The sequence below is a fragment of the Achroia grisella genome, unplaced genomic scaffold (genome assembly GCF_030625045.1).
Source record: "Achroia grisella isolate CSIRO2021 unplaced genomic scaffold, CSIRO_AGI_Agris_v1 utg719, whole genome shotgun sequence".
Taxonomy (NCBI): Eukaryota; Metazoa; Arthropoda; class Insecta; order Lepidoptera; family Pyralidae; genus Achroia; species Achroia grisella.
In genome coordinates this window covers 707,441-719,507 of record NW_026713002.1, presented here as the reverse complement: position 1 = coordinate 719,507, position 12,067 = coordinate 707,441, and the positions used below count along the sequence as shown (strand labels likewise).

At 35.6% G+C, this 12,067-nt stretch overlaps 1 protein-coding gene across 1 annotated transcript; it reads right to left on the bottom strand.

The window, feature by feature from the left end:
• Positions 1-8,589: 8,589 nt before the first annotated feature.
• On the bottom strand, positions 8,590-10,513 carry LOC131850284 (zinc finger protein 317-like). Its single transcript, XM_059200493.1, has 2 exons — positions 9,107-10,513; positions 8,590-8,676 (listed from the first exon to the last, which is right to left on the bottom strand). Exon 1 carries the CDS (start codon positions 10,368-10,370, stop codon positions 9,117-9,119), a length of 1,254 nt encoding a protein of 417 aa, XP_059056476.1. The 5' UTR covers positions 10,371-10,513; the 3' UTR covers positions 8,590-8,676; positions 9,107-9,116.
• Between the last annotated feature and the right edge of the window lie 1,554 nt (positions 10,514-12,067).

Sequence of the window (12,067 nt, the reverse complement as noted above, 5' to 3'; positions counted from 1 at the left end):
TACATTATTATTAATTTAAAGACTCGTTTACAGAGAAAAAACATTTGTCGAGTAACCAACTATTTAATTTATATGTCCACCGTCCTCGTGGAAGTCTTTATATCATCTGGTATTTTATTATAAATTCTTATCGCCATATGGAAGACATTATTTTTGAGCATACTTATTTTTGCTCCATGTATGTACAGCTTTGTTCCTACTCTAGATCCTTGACTTCTTTGGCTCATTTCTTTATTTTTAAGAAATATATCTGGACTAGCTTTTGCCCGCGGCTTCGCTAGCGTTAAGTAGTATTATTATTAGGTATAGTTTTTGCGGCTTTACAGTATTTTCATACAAACTTTCATCAGCTATTTTATCCCCTTAGGGGTGGAATTTATCAAAATCCTTATTCTTAGGGGATGCCTATGTCATAGTAGTAGCTTTATGTGTGCAAAGTCTCAGCTCGATCGGTTTAAAATTGACAAAGTTTCATACAAACTTTCATCCCCTATTTCATCCCTTTGGAGGTAGAATTAATCAAAATCCTTTCTTAGCGGATGCCTACGTCACAACATCTACCTGCATGCCAAATTTCAGCTCGATCCCTCCAGTGGTTTAGGCTGTGCGTTGATAGATCACTATGTCAGTCACCTTTGAATTATATATAATTAGATTTTGAATGACAAATATCACTATTTGTTTAATGTACATTCCAGTTAATGTCATTAATCTATGTTTTTTAAATAGTGGTTTGCGGTGATTTTAGGATCAAGATAAATAATATAAAAACACGTTTAATACAATAATATATATAGGTTATACGGATACATCAAGGATACACACTCTCTTTACACAGGGGCGGATCGTGAATTTGTGGGGCCCTGGACTAAATCTACTTAGGGGTCTACCTAATATTACTCAACTAAATAAATACACAGACCAAAAACAAGGGACCAAAATTTCCCCGTTCCTTTCGATAGACGCGCACTTGCATGGTGTAATGGGTTCACATATTTAGTTTATGATAGCTTTGTCTATGTCACTCCGCCTTTGTATGTCATTCATTCAATATAATAAGTCCAATAGGGAAGTTTATAATTTGTGTAATAAATACGATAAATAAAAGTTACTTCAATAACGCTTGTTTACTTAACATTATACATGGGTTGATTGATCTCAGGGTTGCCAACCTTAATATAGGTTTTTTACCATTCTAGGTATTTTTTTATATTCTAAATATCGCTTCAGTGGGGACTGGGGCTCTTTGTATCCTCAGGGCCCTGGGCTGCAGCCCAAAAAGCCCTTAGGTAGATCCGCCCCTGTCTTTACAAATATTCAAACATACTTCGTCTACCATACCAACCAGTCTAGTCATCGAGTGCAAACCTCGTTCTAACATGGTTTCCAGAGGAGAACAATGTGGAAGTCAACAGGATATGGTACATTGTAATTGGGCTATCAGTCCACATTACTAACAATCCCATTGAGTGGTTAAAGGCAGATAAGCATACGGATCAATCACCACCTTTTTTTCGGACTACTCTAATGCTGTTGGCCGCGGCTGGCCTTTACAGCATCACCGGACGATAGGGGCGAGTGCAGATGGCACTCCAAACCAAAGGAAGGACTTTAGAGCGGCTGAAGGCCAACTCAAAAAATGATTGCTCTATATTCCAGAACTTACAGAAGCTTTCGCCAGAGATTATAGAGTGATCCCTCTGATAGAGACAAAGCTCTATGAACATGCTTTCAAAAAAAAATATTCACTGCGAAAGAACGAAGCTATGTCATCCAGTTGGAAACAGTTCGCTAAAAACTACCAGAGTTCTGTGCGCACACCATACAGTTTCCCAAAAAATGAGTATGTATTTTTTATTCTGTCTTAAAATATATACATATATATAAACTTGACTGAGCCCACGGTTTCACTCTAAATTTCAATATAAAATATAGCCTATGTATTATTCTGATGCATAATGTATATTACTGTAAAATTTCATCAATATCCGTTCAGTAGTTTTTGTGTGAAAGGATAACAAACATCCATACTAACAAACTTTTACGTTTATAATATTATAAGATACTAGCTGTACCCGCGACTTCGTCCGTGTGGAATTTAACTATATTTTTCTAAATGAAAGAATTTTTTTAAAATAAAAGTAGCCTAAGTTACTCCTTATTACATCACCTACCTGCCAAAATAAGTGCCGCCAAAATCAGTCCAGCCATTTCAGAGATTAGCCGGAAGAAACAGACCGACAGACAGACAGACAAAAATTATAAAAAATGTTATTTTGGTGTATGTACCGTATTTATATTCATATGCATGTAGTAAACACCGGTTATTTCAATATTACAAGTAGACACTCCAATTTTATGATTGATTTCTTATTTGAGTATGTTAGTATTAGTACATACATAGAAAACAACCAGACCGATACAAACAAAAATACTCATGAATAGAAATGTTTGTACCGCGCGAGGAATCGAACTCGCGATAATCAGAAAATCGGTGTGCTAAACCGCTGGATCACCAAGGGCGTCAAAATAAGTTGTTCAACAGAATATTTTACAATTCGACTATAGTATCTAGTAAGTCCACTTTAGTCCTAGGCAGTCCTGGATTTATAATTAGGCCATATAGGCCGCGTCCTAGGGGCGGCAGTTTTCAGAGGGAGGACGATCACTCTATTTCAGAGGATAAAAGTCAAACACGTTCACTTGTTTTCTCATGGTCTTTTATACTATAGCTAGCTTTTGCCCGCGTTAATTTATCCCTAAGGGGTGGAATTTATCATCCTTTCTTAGGGCATGCCTACGTCATAGTAGCTTTATGCATGCAAAGTCTCAGCCCGATCGGTTTAATACTGACAGAGTTTCATACAAACTTTCATCCCCTATTTTATCCCTTTGGGGATAGAATTAATCAAAATTCTTTCTTAGCAGATGCCTACGTCATAACATCTACCTGCATGCCAAATTTCAGCTCGATCCGTCTAGTGGTTTGGGCTGTGCGTTGATAGATCACTACGTCAGTCACCTTTGAGTTGTATAAATTTTAGTTCTCCCGAATGGCAACACCTGAGTGGTAAAATTTATAACAGAGAAACGACATTTGACATTTATTATTATTTGACATTGGACATTGACTTCAATTTTTGTAATTTATATTGTAAAGCTTTAAGCCTATATTTAGATAAATCCGTATACAAACTCATTCCTATCGAAACCTATACTATCACGTGAGTGATAAATGAGAGCAGCAGTTTATTTAACTTTAAGACCTTCGTTACTACAAATGGAAAATTATTTTAGAAATGTATATATTATAATATATATATATATATATATATAGGGGAAGAGAACATCAAGGAATAGCTACATCAAACAAATTAAGGACAAAATGGGAGTTGTGTCATATTAAGAATGAAAGAGCATGATGCAAGATCGCGGAAAGTGGCAAGAGCTCCACCGACAAGAGCGTAGCTCTTAAATTATGAATGAATGAAAAAGTATATATATATATATTTAGAAATTATACATGGGGCCGCGGAAATATAGTAGCCGACACTCATGAAAATATAAATCGGGCACTGGTCCTAGGGTTAGCCCTATACATATATGTTTGATTTGATTTCAGAGATTTCCATTTCTACAATTATATGAATCGATACGCTCCATCACAGTCGATCTGCAGCCGCCAACACTACCGGTTTCAGCTGTCTCCGGGACCTGGAAGCGACGCACGTGGCCAAAAACCAATCCCCAATGACATGCAAGTGAGGAAGACCGAAAAAGGGTTTAAAAACTTCATATAAGTTGATTATATGAAGTTTATACATATATGTATATACCTACATATTATTAGAAAGTAGACCTTAAAGTTTTACCGATTACGGTTAAAGTCGATCTCGCATTAGATATTTTTATTATTATTTGAGAAATAATGAGAAACACTAAATAAATAGATTATGTGAAAACACAAGATAAAGTTGAGAATTATTACAATTTTAAAAGTAAGAATAAATAAATTCGGTAGTCCAATTTTAAACTAAGTCAGCGAAAAAAAAAAGTAATAAACAATTGTATTATCTGTATTTTTAGCAAAATGGAAAATACCGCGAAAGAATACACAGACTAAAGACCACGTAAAAGTTTTTATACTTTTTTTTATTATGATATAGGCCTTGGATTTCTTATTCAATATTATTTATACTTACATAATTTGTAAAAAAAAATACAATACAAACTGAACACCAATCGTATCATCACTACATAGTATAAAATAAAGTCGCTGTCGCTGTCTGTCGGTCCCTATGTATGCTTAAATCTTGCAAACTACGCAACGCATTTTGAAGCGGTTTTTTTATTAGATAGAGTGATCCAAGAGGAAGGTTCATATATATGTAATACATGTACACCCGTGCAGCTAGCTAGTTTATTTTATAAAAGATTTTTTTCCATCGAAGTCAAATTCAAAATACCGTAAAATCTCTATCGTCCTATCAATACTTCTAACTATAATTTAACACCGTTAGAGGCAAAATTTCTTTTCCATATACTATTAATAATATGGGCTTATACACTGCAATATTTTATTGTCATTTATTAAATATTGTTTATTGCACAGATAATACTATAATTTAGAGACAATGTTAGTTTATTTAGCATGTATTTGCGACATGTGTTTCCTATACTTAATTTTACCCGAAAAACCAATCCAGCATTCTGAACAAGCGAATTTCCAATCTGGATTGTGTACCTTCATATGGTCCTTTAAACTTTTTTCATATCTATACGTCTTTGAGCATATGGTACAAGCAAAATTTCGTTCCTCCGTGTGCATCGCCATGTGACGAGTCAAATGATTGCGTTCAGAGAACGGCTTCTTGCAAATCTCACAAGAAATGCTCAATGTATGATACTTTATCCGATGGAATGCCAAAGATTTTTGTGACTTATAATCAGCGCCACAAGTGTCACATTTGAATTCAATTTTCGTTCCGTGCGTATCGCTCAAATGTCTTATTTTCTCGTAGTGGTGTTCGAACCTTTCGAAACAAAACTGACACTTTGACGGTTTAACTTTTTTTGGTCCGTGTACTTTTAGTCTATGGTATTTCAGTTTGGTAACGCTTGAGAACGTAATTTTACATTTTTCACAGGGATATTGGTCGTTTCCATGTATTTCTCGGTGAAGTAACAACCTTTTGTGGGATACGAAACCTTTTCCACATAATTCACAGATCGCGTTATTGTAATGTACATTTATATGCTTATTTAAAAGGAAAAAACTGTTAAATTTATCTGTACATAAATGACACGAGAATATTCCGTCTTTTGTTTTTAAACTAAACGCTATCATTCCGTTCCCAGACGTGGAAAATTCTTTCCCGTGTTTATCTGTTAAATGTATTCTAATGTCGTTTAAATTTGAAAATGGAACATTGCATAATCTGCATTTTAATTCGGAAATGTCAACTTTAAGAGTTCTTTTTCCTTTTTTTAAATGAGTTTTCATAATTTCCGAACGATCCGGCGTATTATGGCTATCTGAATGCTGGAGCAGAGTATCTAATTCAGGATATTGTTTGTCACAGTAGAAACATTTGAAACGGAGAGGGAAAGAGAGATAGGTGAACGGCCGGATTGTCGTATATTGTATGAAGTTCGCAGCATTTTCTCGTTCTGACAACGTCATCGCCCATAGACTGGTAGCTGGCCGTAAAGATATACCTGAAAATAAGAGAAACCATTAAGATACACCGTTACGAAACAAAAGAAAAACAAAAAAAAAGATAAATTAATTTACTAACCTGTTTATTTAAAATTACCAGTTTTATGTAATAACGATAGTATGATGTAAACGTGGTTTATTTGTTTAGTAGCCAAGTGTGAGTTCGAATCTGACACAAAACACTTGTATGTATTATATGAATATTTCTAACTTACGGGTGATGGAACAACCAATAAATTAAAAAAAAATTAATACAGGGTCCATCGATTTTTTTTCTGACTATTGAGCTATCGTTGTATTGTGTTGTATGACCTATCGATCAATGAAGCTGTAACTTCACTGAACGGTAGGGGGCGAGTGCAAATGCCACTCCAAACCCGCTAAAGGACTTCTGGAGCGTCTGAAGACCAACTCACGCCTGACTTTAGTCTGAGGGCACCGCTAGGGGTTCGAATCTCAGCTCAGCCCGTAATTTCGAGCCCTGTTTGTATTGGAATGATCGATCGAGTGACCTGCATTTTTATATAAATTTATTTCAATAAAGAACTTTCTATTGTATTCTTTTTCTATTAATTTTATAGTAAATGCGGTGTTTACCTCACTCGATGTTTCTAATAGGTGGATGTGGACAGGAGACAGTCTGAACTGACGGTAGATTTTACTTAATTCTATAGTAGGTTTTTTTTATGAGATTAATAACAAACAAGCTAATGGTAAGCGATAATCGTCGATTCTTGAACAGCATTAAAGAAATCACGTTATCATATGACACCCGTGATACCACTCAAGCGTCATTCTACAGAACTAAGATGTTATGTTTCTTATCCTGGAATTTCACTATCTAATCAGTTATATGTAAATAACTAGCTTTTGCCCGCGTTTTCGCTCGCGTTAAGTAGTATTATTATTAGGTATAGTTTTTGCGCCTTTACAGAACTTTCATCAGCTATTATCCCCTTAGGGGTGGAATTTATCAAAATCCTTATTCTTAGGGGATGCCTATGTCATAGTAGCTTTATGTATGCAGCTTCGTTCCTACTCCTAGATCTTTGCCTTCTTTGGCTCATTTCTTTATTTTTAAGAAATATATCTGGACTAGCCTTTGCCCGCGGCTTCGCTCGCGTTAAGAAGTATTATTATTAGGTATTGTTTTTGCGGCTTTACAGTACTTTAATACAAACTTTCATTCACCCATTTTATACCCTTAGGGGTGGAATTTATCAAAATGCTTTCTTAGGGGATGCCTACGTTATAGTAGCTTTATGTGTGCGAAGTCTCAGCCCGATCGGTTTAAAATTGACAAAGTTTCATACAAACTTTCATCCCCTTGGGGATAGAATTAATCAAAATCTTTTCTTAGCGGATGCCTTCGTCATAACATCTACCTGCATGCCAAATTTCAGCCCGATCCGTCAGTCACCTTTGAGTTATATATATTTAGATAATACCCTGGACAATTAACACAACGTATTCTAGTCCCACGGTAAGCAGAGCTTGTGTTATGGGTACTAGACAACTGACATACTCTTACTCAACACTTAGATATTTTTTTTTGTAAATCATACATAATATACACAGAAAACACCCATACCGATACGAACAATCATTCTCATGAATACAAATGTTTGCACCGTGCGAGAAATCGAATCGACGACCATTGGAACTAAAGCGGTATGCTAAACCACTGGACCACCGAAGCCGTCATATGTATGAACTATTAAGTTTATACATATGACGGCTTCGGTGGTTTTTTGATACTACAATAAATTAATATAGGTATAAGAATACATAAAATAAAACAAATTGTGCTGGCAATATTTGAAATTTGATATTTATTTCATATTTTTTAAATCTGCCATTTAAATATTGTTATTCTAAAATACCTCGAAACGAATGCCACTGTTTATTGTGCTTAACAAAATCATTTTTATTATAGAATCCTGATCCACATTCCGAGCAGATGAATTTAAAAACTGAATTGTGTATCCTCATATGTTTTCTTAGAGTTATCTTATGCATATAAGCATTTTTACATATTGGACATATGAAATTCCTTTCACCAGTATGACCTCGTAAATGCTGTTTTAATTTGGACTCTATTCCAAAACATTTAAGACACACTTCGCATTTGTATTTCTCCGTATGGAATCTAGTAGTATGTTCAGTTAATGCTCTCCTTGTACTAAAAATCGCTTTGCAAATATGACATTGGAAGGTTTTAGAAATACCATGAACTTCTTTCAAGTGCACCATTTTACTGTAATGTTCTTTAAATGTTTGCGAACATTCTGGACATTTCTTTGGTTTGACTCTATCTTTGCCTTTATGAACTATCTCTGTGTGATATTTAAGTTGACTCTTTTTGAAAAATGTCTTCTCGCACAATTTACAAGGAAACCTCTTTGTTAGATGGATTTCTTTGTGCTTCATTAAAAGATGTTGGTTCAGGAACCCAGCGCCGCAATTTTCACAGACTACCTTTCCGACGTGACAGTTCATGTGACAATTTAAAAGCGCGAAATTGTGGAAATCTTTACCACAGATATGGCACCTGAGCATTCCATTTTTAATTTCCATGTCGTATTCTGTCATTCCGTTGCTGGCTGCATAGAATTCCTTCTCGTGTTCATAAATTAAATGATCCCTTACATTATCTAAATTTGAATAATTCTGTTTGCAGATTCGACATTTTAAATTTGAAATGTCAACTTGCAATGTTCTTTTACCTTTTGGCACATATTTTTCTAGAATCTCGTCTACATTATCTATTGTGTGACTTGATGTGTGGTCTAATAAGTCTGATATTTCTGAATAATACTCCATACAGTAAAAGCATTTGAAACTTGAGCCCATGAATATGAAAGGTCGTACCGTGGTGTTTAGAATGAAGGCGGCAGCATTCTTTCTTTCAGCCACAGTCATTTGCCAAATGCTCGTTTCTGATACGGTTTTATTGCCTGTGGAAAAAAAATAAAAATTTTCAGAACATGCATAGTATCGTAGATTTTTGGTTTATGTTGATATATAATATCTTGTATTTATTTATATCAAACAGTAAAAATAAGATTTATAAAATACATAATACACAATTTAAGGAAATAAATTTATACTGATATTTTTGAAAATTTTAATCTCTGTTATAAGCAAAATAACAACATAAATAAAATTATTGCCATTAAAAACTCGAATGAAACAAAATCTATTTATACATAAAACTGTGAAACAAGCTCTTATTTTAGGTAGTATTAATTTAGGTTTCATTTTCATAAAGGCAGTAAATAGAATATGAACCATAGATCAGAGGTATTATTTAAACATAGTGATTACTTGCTCAATTGTTTTTAATTTTATGCGAATCATTTACGAGTGATGTAATAAATTTCTAACCTGCAATAAATCAATTAAAATATGCCCTCGGATGCCATTCCCTTACATGTTTATTAAATTCATTTCTATTCGGAAATCCATTCCCACACTCGGTGCACGTGAATTTCACATAATCATTCCCTTGTATGTGCGTTCGCATATGTTGTCTCAAACTTTTCTGGTGTCTATAAGCTTTTTGGCATAATATACAAACGAAATTCCTCTCTCCCGTGTGACAAATCATATGCTTCTTTAATGTGGAAACGCAGCTGAAACACTTCTTGCAGATCTCGCACTGAGTCTTCTGCGTGTGAAACTTGTTCGTATGCATCGTCAATGCTCTACGACTGGAAAAAATTGATTTGCACACTTCACATTCGAAGGTAAACGTTATTCCATGAACCTCTTTCAGATGCTTCAACTTTTTGAAATGTTCAGGAAATCTTTCAGAGCAATGGGCGCATCGCAGCATACGCATCTTCGTTGCTCCCTCGTGAGCCTTTTCTATATGGTATTTCAAATTTGAATTTGTCGTATAAATCTTTGGACATTTATTGCAAGGATATCCTCCAGGTAGATGTATTTCTTTGTGCTGTATTAGACGCTGGTGCGTCATGAAACCAGCACCGCATGTCTCGCATACAGCGTTACTAAAATGGACATTCATATGTCTATTCAAAAGTATAAACGTTTGGAACACTTTGTTACATATATGACATGTAAATTGCCCGTCCTTTGTTGACAAATTGTATGCCACTATACCATTTCCAGATTCAGTGAATGGCTTACCGTGATCTTCGACTAAATGAGTTCTGATAACGTTTAAATCTACAAAATCTTTTGAGCAGACTCTACATTTCAATTCTGATATGTCCACTTTAACAGTTCTTTTGCCTTTTGGTAACAAATCTTTAAGGATTATAGTGACATCAGGGACGTCGTGTGTTAAACTGTGTTGTAGTAAAACTTTGATATCCGAATACTGTTCCCGACAGAAGAAACATTTGAAGAAATATCTGCAGTACACGAACGGTCTTGCTGTCGTATTCTCTAGGATTATTGCCGCGTTTTGCCGTTCAGATAATGTCAATTCCCATATACTGGTTAGGGCTCCTTGGCGTCGCTTTGCCTCCTCCCTTTGTGGCCCTGGGGAGATAAAATATTGTTTTTTATTCTTTGTCGATTTAGACATAAGATTCCCACAGATCCTGATGGCCGAAAAATTCAACTTGATGCAATAAACCAAACAAAAACTGTAAACGTAAAACAAATAGCATTCATGCATGGTTCTTCTACTATACAACTCTCATCATCATTACATAGTATAAAACAAAGTCGCTGTCGCGGTCTGTCCGTCCCTATGTATACTTAAATCTTTAAAACACCGGAACGGATTTTGAAGCGGTTTTTTTAAATAATTAAGAGTGATTCTAGAAGTAGGTTTATATATATAATAAATAAATAAAATAAAATAAAATCCACTCCTAAATGATGCGAATGCATTACACTAAATGTATAACAAATAAATTTCCAATGCCATACATTACATTCATATTCAAGTTAGACATTAATTTAGCTTAGAGTCAAGTCGCTTTCATTTTAGAGACAAATAAAGGAAGTAAGAAGCTCTGGATCGTTGTACGTTGTCTTATCTTTGGGCAGGAGCACCTGGATACCAGCTCGGTCCTTTTGACTCGGTTCAGAGATGTGCTATGAGAATTGTCGATGATCCCAATCTCTCTGACGGTATCGAGCCACTTAGTTTGAGGCGAGACTTCGCTTCGCTTTGTGTGTTCTACCGATTATACAACGGACTGTGTTCTGAGGAATTATTCGACATGATGCCTACGGTCACCTTTCACCATCGCACCGCTCGCCATCGACAGGGAATTCATTCCCACACACTGGAACCTAAGCGGTCTCGGACAGTGCGGTTTCAGAGGAGCTTCCTCCCGCGTACTACTTCCTGCCGAGGTTTGCTCACGAGACTACAGCATGGGGTTTTTCAAGAAGGGTATATTAAGGTTTCTTAAGGGTAGGCAACACCCCAGGTGCTTCAGGCGTCTATAGGCTACGGTAACCATTTACCATCAGATAGGCCGTATGCTTGTTTGCCACCATAGTAGTATAAGAAAAAAATTAAATTATAATTGGTTTTAACTGTAAAGGTCAACAGCATTAGAATCGAAATTACGACGCCTGAACTAAGTTTGAATTGAAATGAAATTTATTGTTTCTTTAATCTCTAGCGGTGCTTTCAAGTGGTAATATTCGGTCAGCCGCTCCATAAGTCCTTCCGCGGGTTTGGAGTGCCATCTGCACTCGTTATTATTCAGTGAAGCTGCACAGGCCAACTGCGACCAACAGCGTTAAACTAGTCCTAAAAAAAGTAGCTTTCCTTCCTTTCGATCGATCCCAGTCCAATTCCAACGGAGATCGAAATTACGACGGTGCCCTAACGGTGCCCTCAGACTAAATTCGTATCCGTCATGCAAGACTTGGCCTCCAACCGTTCTATAAGTCCTACTTATGGTTTGGAGTGCCATCTGCACTCACCCCACCCCCCTTCGGTGAAGCTGTAATAGCCAGCTACGACGCTTAAAAGGAAGTGAATTTTCACTTTTCGCTCGTAAATATCTGTTCTTCAGTTGAAAATATCAAGTACCTAATTAAATTTTTAAGAAGTGACGTAAGTGGCCTGTTGTATAATTGCCATATATTTTTTAAATAAGTCTTATTTCATAGGATAAAGAAAGGGATTTCTCTAACAATAAAATTTCATATTAAAATATAGTATTTATTTCTTCTTATTGTATAAAGATTATAGTACAATAATAATACTGATTCACTATTCTCATTTGGTATGCAAAGCAATGTGCATTTTAAACAAAGGTCCTACGTCGTAAAATTCATTGTATTGCCCCATAAATACCAGGGATGTAAGGGAGCTCCGTAACCGTAACCGAATCCGAAATAAAAGTT